Source organism: Pantherophis guttatus, chromosome 14, assembly GCF_059756535.1.
Source record: "Pantherophis guttatus breed Tessera chromosome 14, ASM5975653v1, whole genome shotgun sequence".
NCBI classification, from domain to species: domain Eukaryota; kingdom Metazoa; phylum Chordata; class Lepidosauria; order Squamata; family Colubridae; genus Pantherophis; species Pantherophis guttatus.
Window position 1 is genome coordinate 17,998,410 of NC_142076.1, and position 22,636 is coordinate 18,021,045.

Here is a 22,636-nt window from a genome sequence, read left to right on the forward strand (position 1 = left end):
AGAGGCCGACTAGGCCACACCCACCATGGCCACGCCCACCATGGCCACGCCCACCCAGCAACCGGGCAGAGAACCCGTTGCTAAAATTTTTGAAGGCCACCCCTGGAGAAGATGTTTTATAGCAAGCAACTTCTACGTTTATCTGGTCCAGCGTGATCAACCATAAATAGGAGACATTCTTGAGGGCTTCAGACACATCTCCCAGCCCCATCTGAAGACCTCAGGATGGACCGTGGAATCTTTTGCCTGCAAAACATGCACTCAACCCCCCCCCAAGCTATTTTCTAAAGAGCTATTTGCAACCGTACAGCAAAGGCTCTCCAAAAATGTCCTACGATTGCTACAGCGTCAAGAGAAGTCTGCTGTTCAAAGGGGGGTGGGGGTGGGGAGGAAAAACATCTAAATTCCATTGGATCAGAGGTGGGTTTCAGCAGGTTCTGACCAGTTCTGGAGAACCGGTAGCGGAAATTTTGAGTAGTTCGGAGAACCGATAGTAAAAATTCTGACTGGCCCCACCCCCATTTATTCTCTGCCTCCCAAGTCCCAACTGATCGGGAGGAAATGGGGATTTTGCAGTAACCTTCCCCTGGAGTGGAAAAGGAATGGAGATTTTACAGTATCCTTCTCCTGCCACGCCCTTTTATGGACACTGAGAGCATCTGCACCAAAGACAAATTCCTTGTCTGTCCAATCGCGCTTGGCCAATAAAGAATTCAATTCAATTCTATTCTATTAAGAGCGATAGCAAGAAAAGGCATAAAATGGGGCTCGCTTAGCAATGGAAATTTCAGGCTCAATTGCGGTTGTAAATCGAGAACTACCTGTATAATCTATCAAGAAACTTTATGAAAAGCAGTATTATAACCTCCCAGCAGTGGTGAAATCCAATTTTTTTTTACTATCAGTTCTGTGAGGGGTGGCTTGGTGGGCGTGGCTTGGTGGGCGTGGCAGGGGAAGAATACTGCAAAATCCCCATTCCCACCCCATTCCAGGGGAGGTATACTGTAAAATCCCCATCCCCCCACATTCCAGGGGAAGGATATTGCAAAATCTCCATTCCCACCCCACTCCAGGGGAAGGATACTGCAAAATCTCCATTCCCTCCCTACTCCAGGGGGAAGGATACTACAAAATCTCCATTCCCACCCCACTCTGGGGCCAGCCAGAGGTGGTATTTGCCGGTTCTCCAAACTGCTCAAAATTTCCGCTACCGGTTCTCCAGAACCTGTCAGAACCTGCTGGATTTCACCCCTGCCTCCCAGGGACGTCTTAGCCTGTACATACAGTAATTTTCGACTTACAGCCATTCATTTTGCGATGGTTCAAAGTTACAACAGCACCGAGAGACGTGACTTACAACTAGTCCTTGCAACTTACGACCGTTGTAGCATTTACCCATGATCACAGATCAAAATCCTTTTCTCCAAGAAGGTTTAGCCTCACTTGGAGCGATGCCATCAATTTTCTAAAACCCATATCCGGCGCGTTTACCCCGATCCTCACCCCGCTCCAATGCTTCCCCAATCCAAAGCCCAATTTAGCCAAGATAATATTTAATTAAGGAAAGCTGGCTAAGCAGGGATTTTATTTTTAAAAAAAAAAACATTCAAGATCTCCCTGAGTCATGTTATCATTTCACAGCAAGGCTGTGGGAGTCTGTAAGAAGGACTTAATCAGGTGTGCTCCTACTGTTTAACCTTCCTACGCATCCAGGGTTATAACTTAATTCCAGGAGGTGCAAAACACCACCTTAAACACATAACACACACACACACACAAACGCAGGCACAATTAATCTGCACAACCTAATTCTTCACTGATTCCCAGAAACAACTCTCAGAAGGCGTTGAACATTCTTTAGTCTGCCGTCCAAACACTTATATTTGAATTCCACCCAGGAAAAAAATGACAGTGGCAGCTGGTTCCCTACGAAAAGAAACCGCCAAGAAAGGAAAGGAAAGATTTCTTGAAAAGAATTCGAAATGCGGTTGACCTCAAGGAAGTCAGGACTGGCCACTTGAGCACACAATAGCTACCTTATCTCACTCCCAGGTTGTATGTTTAAGGTGTTTCCTGTCTGGGCTTCTGCTTGCATTCAGAGATCGGAAAGGGCTAGCGCAGAAAAAGAGAAAGCACACGGATTATGAAGCCGTGGCATCCAGAAATCAGGGCGAGGGGGTAACTCCCCAAAGATGGCAGTATGCCCCATGCCCCAGGCAAAAGTTGCTATATATAGCTGATATGGGATGAAGGGAGGAGAACTTGTGGCTCAGTGGTTAATACAACTGCCTAACATGCAGGCAGCCCAAGTTTGAATCCAAGTAAGGGTATGGCTGGCTGATGAGAGCTAAAAAGCTTGAAATAGATCTATACTAGTCTCCCTTTATTTCTTTATCAGCAAAATATATATTCTATCTATCTATCTATCTATCTATCTATCTATCTATCTATCTATCTATCTATCTATCTATCTATTAGCACGTTAGATGGAGATATATTTTTAGCACGCAGATGGGGACTGCAGCCAAGAAATTAAAAGATGCTTGCTCCTGGGGAGGAAAGCTATGGCAAATCTAGGCAGTTTACTAAAAAACAGAGACATCACCCTGCCAATGAAAGTGCGTTTAGTCAGGACGATGGTTTTCCCAGTTGCAATGCATGGCTGTTAAAGTTAGACCATAAGGAAGGCTGAGCACCAAAGAATGGAGGCCTCTGAACTCTGGTGCTGGAGAAGACTCCTGCGAGCTCCTTGGACTGCAAGGTGATCAAACCGGTCAGTCCTAGAGGAAATTAACCCTGACTGCTCTTTAGAAGGCCAGATCCTGAAGAGGAGACTCAAATCCTTTGGCCACCTAATGAGAAGGAAGGACTCCCTGGAGAAGAGCCTAATGCTGGGAACAATGGAGGGCAAAAGAAGAAGGGGACGGCAGAGAACGAGGTGGCTGGATGGAGTCACTGAAGCAGTCGGTGTGAGCTTAAATTTGGCTCCAGAGGATGGTAAGAGGATAGGAAGGCCTGGAGGAATGTTGTCCATGGGGTCACGATGTGTCGGACACGACTTCGCAAATAACAACAACAAGCACGTTAGATGGAACAATTGCATTTGTGAATTAAAAACCTGCGTTTCACTGGGATTCGATGGAGTGACATTTTTTTTCTAATTTGCCCCATGGAGTTTTGGAGGACCTGTTTAATTAGTTAGTTAGTTAGTTAGTTAGTTAGTTAGTTAGTTAGTTAGTTAGTTAGTTAGTTAATTGTCTTGCATGCCGCCCATGACGCTTGCCTTCTCTGGGAACAACAAGATAAGGTTTCATGGAACTTGGAGGGGATGTTCACGTTTATGACTCTTGCAGCTGTGCAAGGATTCAAAGCTAGTTCCCTTCTTGACTCCTCCTTCTTACCTAGCTGGGAGTTTCCCAACAGCAAATGTGAACGGTTGCTATTCTGGATATTATTTCAAAGGCGAGCAAGGACAGACGTGAGATACCCAGCTCCGCTAGGACAGCATTCTGCTTCCCCTCACCTTGACATTTCTGTGGTGTATCCGCGAGGGTTGGCATTTCACACTGCTGGTGTTGCAACATCCGGTGCACCGCTTCACTTCCACGCAGGGAGGCCATATCAGAAAGTTGGCAGAAGTCGGATCAATTTGACTCCGAGGGATCTCGTAGATCACCGTCCGCGTCTTGCAGACTGCAGGAATGGCTTCCTCTGTAGAAAGGTGAAACAAGAAGCGTGATGTGGAGTTGGGACTCAAGAATAGCAATAGCACTTAGATTTATATACCAGAGGTGCAGGGGTGGGCTCTACTTACCTTTACTACCGGTTCGCAATGGGATTGCGCATGCAGTGAGCTTCTGCATATACTCAGAAGCTTCTGCGCATGCGCAGATCGCCTATGATGACATCCGGGGCGGTGGGCGGAGCCTCCCGCTGGTTTTACTACCGGTTCTTGCGAACTGGTCCAAACCAGGGGCAACCCACCACTGCAGAGGTGGTATTCAGCAGGTTCTGACCAGTTCTGGAGAAGCGGTAATGGAAATTTTGAGTAGTTTGGAGAACCGGCAAATACCACCTCTGACTGGCCCCGCCCCCATATTCTCTGCCTCCCGAGTCCCAGCTGATCGGGAGCGAATGGGTATCCTTCCCCTGCCACACCCACTAAGCCATGCCACGCCCACTAAGCTATGCCCACAGAACTGGTAGTAAAAAATTTTGAATCCCACCACTGTTATATACCACTTCACAGTGCTTTTACAGTCCTCTCAAAGCAGTTTATAGAGTCAGCCTCTTGCCCCACAACAATCTAGGTCCTCATTTTAGCGACCTCAGAAGGATGGAAGCAGGGGTGAAATCTACTTATCTTCCTTACCGGTTTGGAAGTGCACACTCCCTGCGGGCTCACATGCACAGAAGGTAAAAAAACATTACTTCCTGGTTAAAACCAGGAAGTAATGACACCCAGGCAGCGATCGCTACCAGATCGCCAAACCACAGGGAAAAATCGTTACCGGATCAGCCAATCTGGTCCAATCTGGGAGCATTTCATCCCTGGATGGAAGGCTGAGTCAACTTTGTGCTGGTGGGAATTGAACTGCCAAACTGCTGGCAGCCAGCAATCAGCAGTAGTAGCAGTACTGCATTCTAACCACGGCACCACTACAGCTCGTAACAGAGCATTTGGCCACCTCTGGGTTCATTTGCCAAAAACTGACCAGAGTTCTTGAAGACAGGCAGAGAAAATTCAGAGGATAGCTATTTGATACCGGATGCCCATGTTCCTATTTTATCGATTTAAATCAGGTGCAAAGAATCAGAGATCCTATATTAAGTTGCACCTCACAATATTTATTGCTCATGCCTATAGACAAGAATATTATCAACTACAGTTCAACGCTAAATTGGCAGCAGATAAAAGTCAACTGAATTCAGGAGGGGTTGGGATGGGATCGTTTGTGGCAACGCAAGTATGCTAGGCTGATGACTCCTTTCACTCCGCCCTCTAGCTCTCCTGTTCTTCTCTTACATTCAATTCAGGAAACTTCTGTCCTGTTCTATCCCTTCATAGTTTTAAGCTGCTTCCAAAGTAGGGTGGGAACAATATCCCAACTTGTATGAGCAAGCAGCAAAAAGTCTGGAAATATATATATTTATAGTAATTTCCCTTCTTATTGCAGCCAACTATATTTGACTTTACTACTCTGTGACTTCTCTGTTACTACTATTTTTTCCACTCTGGTGGCCAGTCATTCCTTGAGATGGGATCCTCATCATAGTGATTCCTGTATATTTTGGCAGCGAATGTATTTGACTTAAATAGGTGGCTGAACCAGTTCCTAAAATTGGAAAGAATCGTGGAAGATGTTGGTCTTGGGCCTGGAAAGAACCAAATTCAAGTTTCCAATTGATCCCCAAAGATGCCGTTTCTCAGCCCAATTCATCCCACAGGATTCTTTTGAAGACACATCTAGGGGACAATCAAATGGATGTCTGGAGTTTTACAGAAGAAAGGAGGTGTATAAAGGCTATTCCTTTTCCTCCTCTTCCTCTTCCTAATCATCTAACAGATTAACAGAGTTGGAAGGGACCTTGGAGGTCTTCTAGTCCAACCCAATGCTCAGATAGGAAACCCTATACCATTTCTGGCAAATGGTTGTCCAATCTCTTCTTTAAAACCTCCAGTGTTGGATCACCCATAACTTCTGGAGGCAAGTCGTCCCACAGATTAATTGTTCTCACTATCAGGAAATCTCTCCTTAGTTCTAGGTTGCTTCTCTCCTTGATTAGTTTCCATCCATTGTCCTGTCTTCAGGTGCTTTGGAGAATAGGTTGACCTACTCTTTGTGGCAACCCTTCAAATATTGGAACACTGCTATTGCATCACCCCTAGTCCTCCTTCTCATTAAACTAGATCAGTGGATCAACAGCTTGTCGATCAAAAGGTTGGCAGTTCAGCGGTTCGAATCCCTAGTGAGCTCCCGTTCCTTGTCCCAGCTTCTGCCAACCTAGCAGTTCGAAAGCAGGTAAAAAATGCAAGTAGAAAAATAGGGACCACCTTTGGTGGGAAGATAACAGCGTTCCATGCGCCTTTGGCATTGAGTCATGCCAGCCACATGATCACGGAGACGTCTTCGGACAGCGCTGGCTCTTCGGCTTTGAAACAGAGATGAGCACTGCCCCCTAGAGTCAGGAATGACTAGCACACATGTGCGGGGGAACCTTTATCTTTACCTATCCTCTTCCTCCTCATAATGTTGTATTATGGGATATGACACACTTAACCAACTGCCTTATTTAACAACAGAAATTCTGATTGAATTGCAGCCGTAAATCGAGAACTACCTATGTCCTCAACCCAATCTCAACATCCCGCTTGAAAAGAAGGCAAGCGCGAAATCCAGGCAGACGTACAACAGGTAGACTCCCCAAGGAATGAAATGAATTATGGAACCACAGTCTGTCCTGGGAGAGAACTGAGATCCGACAGAGAACCCAGAGAAGCAGAAAATCTGCCTTTTCCCAGCGGAAGGGAAAGTGAGCCACGAGTCACACAAAGGGTCAGCAAGCAATCTCTCTCGCAAGAGGGGAAGTCTTGTTATTTCATTCAGTTTTTTTGAAGAACCTCAGTTAGTTGCAAATCCGTGAACTATAAAAGAACTACCAGCACCACATTCCCTCGCTCGGATTTCACCCGGAGCGTGCAGGAACATGAAAATTGAATGTCAGGCATTTTTTCAGCATATTATAACCCTTGGAAGGTGACCGAGCTACTGAAGAAAAATAAAAATAAAAACAATCGCGTGCACTTCTCTTTTCTATTTGTTTTGCAAAATATCTTTCCTCTCTCGCGCTTTTTTTTTAAAAAAAAAAATTAAATTCTACACCAGCCACCAAGTCCTTCCAAAGATTTTTCCCCCACACACCTTGGTGCATTTTTTAAAAAAAACAAAATTCTTACCAACGCTTCTTTTTCTGCGAATAGTTCTCGGATGGTTTTCTTGCAACAGCTTGGCTGAGTGGATGGGGCGGGAGATCAGGTTAGTTTCTGCTGCATCATCATAACCTAAAAACACACACACAAACACAAAAACAGACGTCAAATTTTCAGGATTTCAGAGGAAGGATTACTTTCTTGGGGTATTCAAAAAAAAAAGTGACATTTAACCAACATTCAATTCTTTAGCCAATTTTTTTTTCCCACGGGGAATCAACATTTTGACTTCCTGGTTCTTTCTTCCAGGACCATGAATGGTGATTTTGAAAACCAGCATCAGAAATTCTTTTTTTTTTTAAGTAATAATTATTCCATGAATTATTCAGATGAGCCATTCAAAAATCTCGTATTATTGTTTACAATGCCAGACGTTTCGTAGCAACACTAAAAGCAGCAACATTTTTTCAAGCAAAAGCTAAGATGGTCCTTCTGTAGGCTCTTGGATACAGCTCTGCTACATTTGAAGACATTCTCGGTGAGCTTCCAAAATGACACACCTTTTGAGACCCTTTGCGGACGTGACTTTTCCTCTTCCTGCAATCTATCCAAAAGAGGAAAATGGGGAGAGGAGGAATTGAGAATATGAGAAGTGGGGAGAACTGTAGCCAGAAGAATTAGACAACTCAACCTATTTTTAGCATGGGTCCCACCAAGGCTATGCTTCAGCCCAGCCCAGCCAGGGGTGAAATCCAGCAGGTTCTGACAGGTTCTGGAGAACCGGTAGCAGAAATTTTGAGTAGTTCGGAGAACCGGCAAATACCACCTTTGGCTGGCCCCAGAGTGGGGTGGGAATGGGAATTTTCCAATATCCTTCCCCCAGGAGTGTTGAGGGAATGGGGATTTTGCAGTATCCTTTCCCTGGAGGGGGTGGGAATGGAGATTTTGCAGTATCCTTCCCCTGCCATGCCCACCAAGCCACACCACACCCACCAAGCCACGCCAACAGAAACCGGTAGTAAAAAAAAATTGGATTTCACCACTGAGCCCAGCCCAACATGGTGTCCATCTCGTCTCCCTACTGGAAAAAAAAATGGTCAATCCCACATCATGAATTGTCCTCTCTGTCATACCCAATTCCTACCTCTTTGATTCAGTGTCTCCAAGGAGAAGGCCTGAGCTAGAGACCTGAGGACCATGCACAATTTCAACCAGGTGCTGAGCAAACCTTCTTCCTTTAACCCTAACCCTAACCTCACATCCTGGGCATAAACTGTTTCAACTCCTACCCTCAAAACAAGGCTATAGAGCACTGCACACCAGAACAACTAGACACAAGGACAGTTTTTCCCCGAACGCCATCACTCTGCTAAACAAATAATTCCCTCAACACTGTCAAACTATTCACTAAGACTGTATTACTATTAATCTTCTCATCGTCCCTATCACCCATCTCCTCCCACTTATGACTGTATATCTGTAACTTATTGCTGTATCCTTACGATTTATATAATGATTGTTTCCTAGTATGATTCAATTGGTTATTTGTACCCTGTGACTATCATTAAGTGTTGTACCTTAAGATCCTTTTTTTAAAGTTTTTTATTTTATAGACAAGCAAGCATACAATGCATAATCAATCATTCAGTGTATCATCTGAGTGCATCTTTTGTGTCTTCTTCCTCCTCTTCCACTATTTATCATATCTTAGTAGTATCATTTCATTTATTATAACATTTCTCCCGCATTTCTTGCTTTTCTATTAGTACATTTATCTATCTTCTTTCTCCTCTTTTTTCTTCACTCATTTCATTACATTACCCTATATATATATCTTCTCTAACCAATGATAAAATTGCCCCCATATCTTAAAGTATTTCTATTCCTCTCCTTCTTTAATTGTCAAAGTCAATCTATTCATTTCTGCACAAGCCAATATTTTTTTTAGTTACTTCCCCCTCTGTAAGGATTTTCTTTGCTTTCCATCTTTGCACAAATACTATCCTCGCTGCAGTTATAACATGTATAATCAAATATGTATTTTCTTTATTAAATTTCTCTGGTAAGATACCCAATAGGAACAGTTCAGGTTTTAAAGTACCTTATGATTCTTGACAAATGTATCTTGTCTTTTTATGTACAGTGAGAGCATATGCACCAAAGACAAATTCCTTGTGTGTCCAATCACACCCTTGGCCAATAAAGAATTCTGTTCTATTCTATTCTATTGATCACCAACTTTGCCCCACTTCTTTGTATGAAGTTGTTTCAAGTCTGCTGTCAACACAAAACTTTCTCTTATATGACCACCAATTTTGCCTCTCTTATTTGTAGGTTCTCCCAGCCTGCTGAGAATGCAAGATCTTCTCCTTGTATCAGAAGCTATGCCAACCCAGCTTCACCAAAGTATGGAAAAGTTTTGGAGCTGATGCAGTTGAGTTCATACAGTTATACTCTTCAATTCAAAAGATGATTAGAGGACTGGAGGATAAAACATATGAAGAACGGTTGCAGGAACTGGGTATGTCTAGTTTAATGAAAAGAAGGACTAGGGGAGACATGATAGCATGACCAATATCTCAGGGGTTGCCCCAAAGAAGAGGGAGTCAAGCTATTCCCCAAAGCACCTGAGGGCAGGACAAGAAGCAATGGGTGGAAACTAATCAAAGAGAGAAGCAACCTAGAACTAAGGAGAAATTTCCTGACCGTGAGAACAATTAATCAGTGGAACAACTTGCCTCCAGAAGTTGTGGTTGCTCCAACGCTGGATGTTTTTAAGAAGATGTTGGACAACTATTTGTCTGAATTGGTGGAAGGTTTCCTGTCTGTGCAAGGGGTTGGACTAGAAGCCTCCAAGGTCCCTTCCAACTCTGTTATTCTATTCTAATTCAACATTCCCCTGATGTTAAAACATTTGGCAACGTATTTTGAAGACTATTTAAGAGGTGGGTTATTGTTGTGCAAATCATGGCTTACAGATTTATCTTGCACACAAGTAGTATCTGCAAGGGAGGACTTTGAAGCTACCTCCCAAGAGAAACCAGTCTGAAAATGTTTGGGAGTCAAGTAACAATCAGGCTTGTTTCGACAGGAATTTTTCGACAAAAGTATTTGCGTTCACATCTCCGTACAGCTGAATTTGGTGGCATTGTCATGAAACCATTTCAGCAATTTTTTATCGTATTTTATGTATTTTATCGGAGATGTCAGATTTTTGTTTTTGGCTTTGGTGCTGACTATATTTAAGTTAGATTAGGATCTTGATCTCCGTCACTTGCTCACAATTCACACACACACACACAATGGGAAGATGATCTTGGATTTACTAAAGAGGCAGAAATTCTGTCTGTACCATATGGGGGAATTGTCCTCATTTTGAACGAATGTTTGTTTGCTTGTTATTTTGATTTCTATAGCAAGTTGGGCTGAGAGAGAGAGCGACTGGTCCAAAATCATCCAACCAGCTTTCATGCCCAAAGTGGGACTAGAACTCACTTTCTCCTGGTAATTAGCCCAAAGTTCACCCAGTCAGCTTTCATGCCTAAGGCAGAACTACAATTCATCATCTCCTGGTGAAATCCAGCTGGCTTTCATATCGAAGGCAGAACAACTCACCAATTCCTGGTGATTGGCCAACAGTCACCCAGTCAGCTTTCATACCTAAGGCAGAACTACAACTCACCATCTCCTGGTGATTGGCCAACAGTCACCCAGTCAGCTTTCATACCTAAGGCAGAACTACAACTCACCATCTCCTGGTGATTGGCCAACAGTCACCCAGTTGGCTTTCATGCCTAAGGGGGAACTAGAACTCACCATCTCCTGGTGATTGGCCAACAGTCACCCAGTCGGCTTTCATGCCTAAGAGGGGACTAGAACTCACCATCTGCTGGTGATTGCCAACAGTTTGCCAACTCTAGGGGGCGGTGCTCATCTCCGTTTCAAAGCCAAAGAGCCAGCGCTGTCAGAAGATGTCTCCATGGTCATGTGGCCGGCATGACTCAACGCCAAAGGCGCACGGAGCGCCATTCCCTTCCCACCAAAGGTGGTCCCTATTTTTCTACCTGCTTTCGAACTGCTAGGTTGGCAGAAGCTGGGACAAGTAACGGGAGCTCACCCCGTTACGAGGCACTCAGGATTCGAACTGCTGAGCTGCCGACCTTTTGATCGACAAACTCAGCGTCTTAGCCACTCAGCCACCGTGTCCCATTTCCTTAGTCTGGGCCAATTACGGGCTTTAAAGGAGAATATCCATGAGACGTGAAAGAAGGAAACCTGTCCTCAAATAACTCTGGACATCTCGTCTACTTAGAGGGACGTGACTATTGTAGAACCCAACCACAAGTTGTTAACTTTTATTGTATGATAATAATTGGCACAGTTTCTGTCTTTCATGTTCTTTTCAGAAGACTTTATGAGGCAGGTGAGGCTGATTGCCACAATTACCACAATGTCTACTCTGAATTCCTCAAAAGCAGGTTAAGCCAAATGTAGGATTGTTTTCATTTGCATTGATCTGGATGTTTGGCTGAACCTCAAGGGTTGAACTTCTAAGTTGGTAGAAGAAGGAAAGAGGGGTGGGGTGAAGCAAAGAGTTTCAGCCAAGCAACTAGCCACAAGCTCTTCATAACCTGAAGTCAAACCACCAGTTCTTTTGTGGTGTCAGATAGACCACAGTTGATGTGTACCCCCAGGACACATCAAGAGATATTATGAGCCTTGGTGAACCTACAGCTGATTCTCTCCTGGTGCAAAAAAACTTGCATGAAGTCAGAATAAGAGTTGGAAGGGACCTTGGAGGTCTTCTAGTCCAACCTCCTGCTTAGGCAGGAAACCCTACACCACTTCAGACAAATGGTTGTCCAACCTCTTCTTAAAAACTTCCAGTGTTAGAGCATTCACAACTTCTGGAGGCAAGCTATTCCATTTATTAATTGTTCTAACTATCAGGAAATTTCTCCTGAGAAATCTAAGTTGCTTCTCTCCTTGATTAGTTTCCACCCATTGCTTCTTGTCCTACCTTCAGGTGCTTTGGAGAATAGCTTGACTCCCTCTTCTTTGGGGCAGCCCCTGAGATATTGGAAGACTGCTATCATGTCTCCCCTAGTCCTTCTTTTCATTAAACTAGCCAGGCCCAGTTCCTGCAACCGTTCTTCCTATGTTTTAGCCTCCAGTCCCCTAATCCTCTTGGTTGCTCTTCTCTGCACTCTTCCTAGAGTCTCCACATCTTTTTTACATCATGGCAACCAAAACTGTCGGTGGAGTTTTGGTTGCCACAGTGCATTGTCGGTGGAGTTTTGTATCTTCGCTTTCATGGCATTAGTTTGCAGTGCTTGTTCTTGAGCAGTGAGTATTAAACCTTCCGTTTCTTTCTTGATGGTTCCCATCTTAAGCCGTGCCCATGTCAAGTTCTCATCACATTTTCCTTCAATGTTTTTCAAGTGCTGTCCATGCAAAGCTTTGGTTTTCCATCTATTTAATCTGTCATCCAGTTGTTTTTCCTTATAGTCTGCATTTTTTATTATTATTATTATTATTATTATTATTATTATTATTATTATTATTATTATTATTAGATTTATATGCCGCCCTTCTCTGGAGACTCAGGGCGGCTTACAATGCATTAAGCAATAGCCTTCATACTTTTGTATATTTATACAAAGTCAGCTTATTGCCCCCACAAACTGGGTCCTCAATTTACCTACCTTAGAAAGGATGGAAGGCTGAGTCAACCTTGAGCCTTGGCGAGATTCGAACCTGCAGTAATTGCAGGCAGCTGAATGTTAATAACAGGCTATTAGTCAATAGCCAATAGCCAATAATAATACAAGCCAATAATAATTATTAATAATAATAATTATTATTATTGGCTTGTATCACCAGGAAGTTCTACCAAAAACCCAGGCCAAATCGTCCTTTTTTTTATTTAAAATATGGACCCATTGGTTTAGTTCTTAGTCTCCACGACAGAAAAATAAATCCTCTGCCTTTGATCTAACTTGCAAACTTGGGTCTTCGTTGGCTCTTCTTTAAGCTAAACATCGTAGCTTTTTCTGGCCTCCCACCACCATCCCAAATCAGTCTAATGCTATTTCTGAGGAGATAAAGCTCCCAATTTAAACGTCTACGGAGATTCTCAATGTTGATGCTCTCCCTGGTTGGGTTTTTTTTTTTTTTTCAACCTCTCAACATTTTTCTTCGTTACAATCTCTCAGCCTGAATTGGATGGTGAAACTAAAATGGCAAGAGAACAAGTCACGTACACGGTCTTGGAAGAAATGTCCCACGATCAGTGGGAGAAATAAATAAGAAAGCGGTCTTTTCAAAGCCAGTAAAATCTCCCCTCAAAAATGTGGAGATCCACAGCCTGAGGGCCTAGACTTACGATGTTTAATTACTGCCATTTAATACATGCTATCTTCTGGAAAGACTTAAAAAATATACACGATGATTGCACCTTTCCATCAGCACCGTGACAATGCAGCCTCTATTCATAATTTTCCTTTCTTTCTTTCTTTCTTTCTTTCTTTTTTTTTTTTCAAAAGCTGGGAACAAAATCAGAACACGCCACAACCTGTTGGGAGTTGCCTTGGCTCCCTCTCGGTTGCAGAGCAAACATTTTCCAGAGAACGGTGAGCTTTCAAAGAACGGCACCTGAAACAACCACGTTGTCAATCAAAGAATCACGAGAACGAGATAGAAAACTAGGCGCACATATCATATCAGAGAAGGACAAACAAAGTTGCCGTTTCTCTGATACGATTTGGGCTTGATTTCCAAATTGTAAGGCGATTCCAAAGAGGATCCACCTGGACGGACAGGTTGAAGTGTGACCCAGGGATGGGTTCTAACATTTTTTTACTACCGGTTCTGTGGGCGTGGCTTATTTTGTGGGCGTGGCTTGATGGTTATGTGACAATTATTTAGGATTTAGCAGAGGTAGTGGTCTACCAGGCTTTTAACTGCTTGCAGAGCTGTACCGATCTACCCATTTATTTTTCGCAGGCACTGGTCTACCTATTTATTTTAGCAGGCACTGATCGACTCATGTATTTTTGCAGGCACTGGTCTGCCTATTTAATTTTGCAGGCACTGATTGACTCATGTATTTTTGCAGGCACTGATCGACTCATGTATTTTTGCAGGCACTGATCGACTCATGTATTTTTGCAGGCACTGATCTACTCATGTATTTTTGCAGGCACTGGTCTGCCCATTTATTTTTGCAGGCACTGATCTACTCATGTATTTTTGCAGGCACTGGTCTGCCTATTTAATTTTGCAGGCACTGATTGACTCATGTATTTTTGCAGGCACTGATCGACTCATGTATTTTTGCAGGCACTGATCGACTCATGTATTTTTGCAGGCACTGATCTACTCATGTATTTTTGCAGGCACTGATCTACTCATGTATTTTTGCAGGCACTGGTCTATTTAATTTTGCAGGCACTGATCTACTCATGTATTTTTGCAGGCACTGGTCTGCCTATTTATTTTAGCAGGCACTGATCAACTCATGTATTTTTGCAGGCACTGATCTACTCATGTATTTTTGCAGGCACTGGACTACCCATTTATTTTTGCAGGCACTGATCTACTCATGTATTTTTGCAGGCACTGGTCTACCTATTTATTTTTGCAGGCACTGGTCTACCCATTTATTTTTGCAGGCACTGATCTACTCATGTATTTTTGCAGGCACTGGTCTGCCTATTTATTTTTGCAGGCACTGATCTACTCATGTATTTTTGCAGGCACTGGTCTACCTATTTAATTTTGCAGGCACTGATCTACTCATGTATTTTTGCAGGCACTGGTCTACCTATTTAATTTTGCAGGCACTGATCTACTCATGTATTTTTGCAGGCACTGGTCTGCCTATTTATTTTAGCAGGCACTGATCAACTCATGTATTTTTGCAGGCACTGATCTACTCATGTATTTTTGCAGGCACTGGACTACCCATTTATTTTTGCAGGCACTGATCTACTCATGTATTTTTGCAGGCACTGGTCTACCTATTTATTTTTGCAGGCACTGGTCTACCCATTTATTTTTGCAGGCACTGATCTACTCATGTATTTTTGCAGGCACTGGTCTGCCTATTTATTTTTGCAGGCACTGATCTACTCATGTATTTTTGCAGGCACTGGTCTACCTATTTATTTTTGCAGGCACTGGTCTACTCATGTATTTTTGCAGGCACTGGTCTACCTATTTATTTTTGCAGGCACTGGTCTACCCATTTATTTTTGCAGGCACTGATCTACTCATGTATTTTTGCAGGCACTGGTCTGCCTATTTATTTTTGCAGGCACTGATCTACTCATGTATTTTTGCAGGCACTGGTCTACCTATTTATTTTTGCAGGCACTGATCTACTCATGTATTTTTGCAGGCACTGGTCTACCTATTTATTTTTGCAGGCACTGGTCTACCCATTTATTTTTGCAGGCACTGATCTACTCATGTATTTTTGCAGGCACTGGTCTGCCTATTTATTTTTGCAGGCACTGATCTACTCATGTATTTTTGCAGGCACTGGTCTACCTATTTATTTTTGCAGGCACTGGTCTACTCATGTATTTTTGCAGGCACTGGTCTACTCATTTGTTTTCTTTTAACACTGTAGGGTGGCCCTTTGAAGCCCCGCAGCAAGAGTTTAAACAGTTTTTTTCCCTCTAGCCATCAGCTGGGACTCAGGAGGCAGCAATAGTTTGGGGGTGGGGCCAAATAAAAGGTAAGAATAACGTGGGGGGGCGGGGGGTGGGGGCGGGGGGGCAGAACCAGTTCGGTGATGTCATATCACCGCTACCGTCTCGGAAGAACTGGGCCAAACCAGGAGGAACCCACCACTGGTGTCACCATATCTTTCACTTTATAATTGTGGCTTTTGTGACCTGCAGCCCAGTTAAAGGTAATCCTGGATTTAAAGCCATTCATTTAGCAACCGTTCAAAATTACGCCCTAAAAAAACAATGACTTACACTTAACTCCTCGCACTTACAACCGTTGCAGGATTCCCCCATGGTCACGTGATCAAAAATTGACATGTATTTACAACAGTGTTCCATCAAGGTGATGGGATCACCATTTATTTGAAACCTTCTCGGACGGCTTCCGACAAGCATAGTCAATGGGGCAATCCAGATTCGCTGAACAACTGCAACAATTCGTTTAACAACAGGGTTGAAAAACATCAGTTGCAAGCTTTACTTTACGACGGTCTCGTTTAGGAATGGAAATTCTGGTTCCTATTGTAGTTGTAAGTCGAGGAATAGTTTGCAGGAACTGGGTATGTCTAGTTTAATGAAAAGAAGGACTAGGGGAGACATGATAGCAGTCTTCCAATATCTCAGGGGATGCCCCAAAGAAGAGGGAGTCAAGCTATTCTCCAAAGCACCTGAGGGCAGGACAAGAAGCAATGGGTGGAAACTAATCAAGGAGAGAAGCAACTTAGAACTAAGGAGAAAATTCCTGACAGTGAGAACAATTAATCAGTGGAACAACTTGCCTGCAGAAGTTGTGAATGCTCCAACACTGGAAGTTTTTAAGAAGAGGTTGGATAACCATTTATCTGAAGTGGTGTAGGGTTTCCTGCCAAAGCAGGGGGTTGGACTAGAAGACCTCCAAGGTCCCTTCCAACTCTGTTATTCTGTTCTGTTAATACATCAAGAACAGATCAAGAAGAGCAGAGCTGTCCAAAAGAGATGGAAAGACTGAGAACCACATCACTCCCCAGTAATATGACTTAGCATCTCTAGAAGATTAGACTCAACAACACCATCAAGAGGTATCCAAGAGAAATCTTCAAGCCCACTGGAAATAAGAGAGAAAAACAGAAGCCATTTTGGCAAAGGAACAAAACCACCATGCCAATTTTGGTAGTGCATCGGTAGAAACCAATATTTCACAGGGTAAAGTAGGGAATGAGGAAGAAAGAGATGGAAGAGAAACCAGTTGGGCTTTCAATTGCAAAATGATTTTTCAAGAACAGGAGGAGATAGAAATTATTATAAGCAATTTTTTTTCCTGGGAATGTTCAGCAGGATGATAGCAATAGCACTTAGACTTATATACTGCTTTACAGTGCTTGGCAGCCCTCTCTAAGCAGTTTACAGAGCCAGCATATTGCCCCCAACAATCTGGGTCCTCATTTTAACCACCTTGGAAGGATGGAAGACTGAGTCAACCTTGAGCCCATCAGGATCGAACTCCTGGCAGTGGGCAGAGATAGCTTGCAACACTGCATTGTAACAAGTGCACCACTACGCCTGCCTGCCTGCCTTCCTAAGCTATAGCAGACTTATATTCCACTTTACAGTGCTTTACAGCCCTCTCTAAGCAGTTTACAGTGTCAACATCTTGCTCCCAACAATCTGGGTCCTCATTTTAATGATCACGGAAGGATGGAGGGCTCAACTTTCAGCTGATGAGGATCGAACTCCTGGCAGTGGGCAGAGTTAGCCTGCAATACTACATACTCACACTTGTGCCACCAGGGCTCCACAGATAAGCTAGAGTCAAGCTGACCTTGAAAGAAGACAGCAGCAAAGGAATGCTATATTGTTGTCAAGAAAACTGCACGAGTATGTGGAGGGAGGGAGGGAGGGAGGGAGGGAGGGAAGGAGGGAGGGAGGGAGGGAAGGAAGGAAGGAAGGAAGGAAGGAAGGAAGGAAGGAAGGAAGGAAGGAAGGAAGGAAGGAAGGAAGGAAGGAATACTGATTTTGAAAAGGTAAGAAGGAAGGAAGAGACTGATTTTGAAAAAGAAGGAAGAAATGAAGGAAGGAAAAAAGGATGGATGGATGGATGGATGGATGGATGGATGGATGGATGGATGGAAGGAAGGAAGGATGATTTTGAAAAGGAAGGAAGGAAGACTGATTTTGAAAAGGAAGGAAGGAAGGAAGGAAGACTGATTTTGAAAAGGTAAGAAGGAAGGAAGAGACTGATTTTGAAAAAGAAAGAAGAAATGAAGGAAGGAAAAAAGGAAGGATGGATGGATGGATGGATGGAAGGAAGGAAGGAAGGATGATTTTGAAAAGGAAGGAAGAAGACTGATTTTGAAAAGGAAGGAAGAAATGAAGGAAGGAAAGAAGGAAGGATGGATGGAAGGATGGATGGATGGATGGATGGATGGATGGATGGATGGATGGATGGATGGATGGAAGGAAGGAAGAATGATTTTGAAAAGGAAGGAAGGAAGGAAGGAAGGAAGGAAGGAAGGAAGGAAGGAAGGAAGGAAGGAAGGAAGGAGAGAAGAGGATAATTAGCAACAAGATGGATGAATTTAATTACTGTGTTGATGGGACCACCATTGGGAGCAAATAATTTCAGGGAAGGTTGATCGATGTGGATCAACCCTGGCTCGTTGGCATATAATCAATCAAAACAACATTATGCAAAGAACAAAACAGCACTAAGCCAAAGGAATTAAAGCACAAAGTAAGAGAAGGAGACATAGCCAGAACTGGTCCATCTCAACCTCATTCACCGTGTCGCCATAATTTTCTACCCTTGCCAATCATTCCTGCAATCATCCCATCTATACACATCTTGTTATTTCCTTCCTCCTTTAAAACATTTCCCTCTCCTCTGCCTTTTGGAGACCTTCGTCAGCCCTACTTTCTCCCCTGCGCATTTGTCCTGCTGGGATCCCATCCTTGACCAAAGTGTCACCATGGAAATCTTCATGGCAATATTACAGGTGACAAGCAGCCTTTTCTCTTTTCTCTGACATTTGAATTCTAAAACAGAACTTAACGATTCTCCAAAGCAAATCCATGACGGTGAATGTTTGCAAGGCAAACTGATCACTCTCCGATGCCCAGGAGGGTGATGGGTACAATAATCTCATACAGGGGTGGCTTCTACTAACCTTTACTACTGGTTTGCAATGGGGCCACGCATGTGCTTTTCTGTACATGTGCAGAAGCTTCCTGATGACGTCAGGGTCGGTGGGTGGAGCCTCCCTCTGGTTTTACTACCGGTTCGTGCGAACCGGCCTGAACCGGGGGCAAGCCACCACTGATCTCATAACACAATACAAAGATTAGCCAGCTTCGGCCTCAAAAAACATGGAAAAGGAAAGAGCATATGAAGCAGTGAAGAGCTTGGGAAGATGGCCAGACGTTGTCAAAACAAGGCAGAATTATAAAGGCCCCGTTGCCTTGAATGTTGGAGGAATTAAAAGAAATCCCTCCTGTTTTCCCCCGCAACAACAATAACCCAGTGATGTGGGTTGGGCTGAGAGAGAGTGACAGGCCCAAAGTCAGCCAGCCGGCTTTCATGCCTAAGGTGGGACTAGAACTCACCGTCTCCTGGTGATTGGTCCAAGATCATCCAGTCTTGGCTAAGGTGGGACTAGAACTCACAATCGCTTGGTGATTGGTTAAGGTTACCCAGCTGGCTTTCATGCCTAAGGCGGGACTAGAACTCACCGTCTCCTGGTGATTGGCCCCAAGTCACCCAGCTAGCTTTCATGCCTAAGGCAGGACTAGAACTCACCGTCTCCTGGTGATTGGTCCAAGATCATCCAGTCTTGGCTAAGGTGGGACTAGAACTCACAATCGCTTGGTGATTGGTTAAGGTTACCCAGCTAGCTGTCATGCCTAAGGTGGGACTAGAACTCACCGTCTCCTGGTGATTGGCCCAAAGTCACCCAGCTAGCTGTCATGTCTAAGGCGGGACTAGAACTCACAGTCTACTGGCGATAGACCCAAAGTCACCCAGCTGACTTTCATACCTTAGGGGGGAGGGACTAGAACTCACAGTCTCCTGGCAATAGGCCCAAAGTCACCCAGCTGGCTTTCATGCCTAAGGCAGGACTAGAATTCCCAGTCTCCCACTTTCTAGCATGGTGCCTGGCTCTCTAGAATCCTAGAAGCACAGAATAATAGGGGGTCTAATTAAACTCTTATCCGGTGTAGGAATCCATATCATATTATATCACACACACCCAACTGCAGGCAACGTGTTGGATACAGTCTGCAGTCTGAGGATGACAATCGAGTCTTAGTCATTGTCATCCTCAGACTACAGACTATCATCAGCACCAGTGAGAATGCTTCTTAGCTTTCAATAGACATTTCAGGTCCTGCAAATAAAACACTTGGGCTCCTTTCTTCCCCAAGAAGCCAAATTTATTCTAGCGTGTAATGGTATGTAAGAATGATCTGCGAAGACAGGAGGGTGAGTCACACACTGGACAACTGGCATGTAAACGATATCTCAGTCAAAGGAAGGAGAGGGAGGGCGTGGGAAACATTTCAGAAAGGACCCTCTCCAGTTGCCAAAAAAAAAAATAATAATAAAAGGAAAGGAGTGGAAAAAGACCTTCAGATTTGCAAGATTTTGTTAACGTAAGTGTGAGGCATCAACAAATGGTTAGCCCCTGCTAGGAGTTAGATAAGGATCCACAGGATTCAAAATGAGTTGGATTTGTTTGTGGCTACATACGGATACTAGGCTGACCCCTCTTTTGACTCTGCCTCCAGGTTCTGCCACTACTTCTCCTACGTCAACCGGACGATAACGGATAGAGCTAGTAATCTATTCATTGGCTGACTTTGTTACCATGTTTTCCCAGTCATGAATATTCTGACAAACATCTTGTTTAAGCAGGAGACTCTATACTGTTTCAGGCAAATGGTTGTCCAATCTCTTCTTAAAAGCCTCCAGTGATGGAGAATCCACAACTTCTGGAGGCAAATTGTTCTACTGATTAATTGTCCTCACTGTTAAGAGTTTCTCCTTATTTCCAAGTTGCTTCTCTCCTTGATTAGCTTCCACTCATTGCTTCTTGTCCTGCTCTTAGGTGCTTTGGAGAATAGCTTGACTTCCTCATCTTTGGGGCAGCCCCTGAGATATTGGAAGACTGCTATCATGTCTCCCCTAGTCCTTCTTTTCATTAAACAAGACATACCCAATTCCTGCAAACTATTCCTCGACTTACAACTACAATAGGGACCAGAATTTCCATTCCTAAACGAGACCGTCGTAAAGTGGCTTGCAACCGATGTTTTTCAACCGTTCTTCATGTGTTTTAGCCAGTGGTGGGATTCAAGTAATTTAACAACCAGTTCTCTGCCCTAATGATTTCTTCCAACAGCCAGTTTGCCAAACTGCTCAGAAAGTTAACAACCAGTTCTCCCGAACTGGCTGAATCCCACCACTGGTTCAAGCCCGTTTTTCTTTCCTCTCACTGTGAACTATCACAGAAAGTTTCTTGGGCTTTTCATAATGTCCCACCCAAGCTTGACCAAGACTGGATCTGTTCCTTCTGGAACCTCAAGAAGAGGTCACGAGTCCGTTTAATGAATGCCCCCCCATTCTGGGTCCGAAGGAAAAGTCACCTTTTACACACGCGTTATCTCACCGATTACAGCAACTCCCCTGGTTCAGTTATTTTATAGTACAAGCCGTGAACTTTGGACTTTCAAGCGGGCCTCGAGCCAAAAATGGACTGTCTGCTTCAAGCCTTAACAGAGCAGATCAAAACAACCTCCGGAAGCAGCAAGCAATTTTATCATTCCATCCAGAGGTCACCGTGGTACCACACCTATCAAGCCGTATGAACTTTTCCCAAGATGCCCTGTGATGCTATGGCGGCAATGAAAGCATTCACTGTAAGAAGAGTGAATGGGGCTACCGGTTGTCCTTGACTTACAAGAAGTTCGTTGAGTAACCGTTCAAGGTTACAACGGCACTGGGGGAGGGGGAAAAGCAACTTATGACCATTTTTTTCACATTTATGACCGTTGCAGCGTCCACGTGTCATGTGATCAAAATTCGGATGGCAGTTGAGTCACAGTTAGCCAAGCTTCAGGAGACATGCGGAGTGGCACGGTAGGTAATGTGAGATATGGGCAACTGATTGGACTCAAACCAAGTTATTGACTTAATTTTCTCATGCCTGCCTTCCACTGAGGACCTGTATATTGCATGAGCCAGGAAGAGGGCTGTGAAAATATCTACAGACCCAGTGGTGAAATTCATTTTTTTTTTTAGTACCGGTTCTATGGGCGTGGCTTGGTGGGCGTGATGTGGCTTGGTGGGCGTGGTGTGGCTTGGTGGGCATGGCAGGGGAAGGATACTGCAAAATCTCCATTCCCACCCCACTCCAGGGGAAGGATACTGCAAAATCCCCATTTCTACCCCACTCCAGGGGAAGGATACTGCAAAAATTTCCATTCCCACCCCACTCCAGGGGAAGGATACTACAAAATCTCCATTCCCTCCCCACTCCAGGGAAAGGATACTGCAAAATCCCCATTCCCACCCCACTCCAGGGGAAGGATATTGCAAAATCTCCATTCCCACCCCACTCCAGGGGAAAGATACTGCAAAAATCTCCATTCCCACCCCACTCCAGGGGAAGGATACTGCAAAAATCTCCATTCCCACCCTACTCTGGGGCCAGCCAGAGGTGGTATTTGCTGGTTCTCCAAACTTCTCAAAATTTCTGCTACCGGTTCTCCAGAACCTGTCAGAACCTGCTGGATTTCACCCCTGCTACAGACCCCTCACATCCTGGACATCAACTATTTCAACTTCTTCTCTCAAGATGATACTATAGGAAATTGCACACCAGAACAACTAGAGACAAAGACCATTTTTCCCCCGTGCCATCCCTCTGCTAAAAAAATACTGTAATTCCCACAGTATTGTCTCATTCCTAAAGATATCTAATCACGTAGTAGG

General features: G+C 44.0%; 1 protein-coding gene across 1 annotated transcript in view; it reads right to left on the bottom strand.

Annotated features, from left to right (window-relative positions):
- Positions 1-22,636, bottom strand: part of PDGFA (platelet derived growth factor subunit A) — a gene marked incomplete at its 5' end in the record, with an annotated part of 60,580 nt that overhangs the window by 13,692 nt on the left and 24,252 nt on the right. Inside the window, 2 exons of the mRNA XM_087878577.1 lie at positions 3,524-3,711; positions 6,959-7,063. Coding sequence (XP_087734703.1) covers positions 3,524-3,711; positions 6,959-7,063 — 293 coding nt within the window. The remainder of the gene's footprint in view (positions 1-3,523; positions 3,712-6,958; positions 7,064-22,636) is intronic.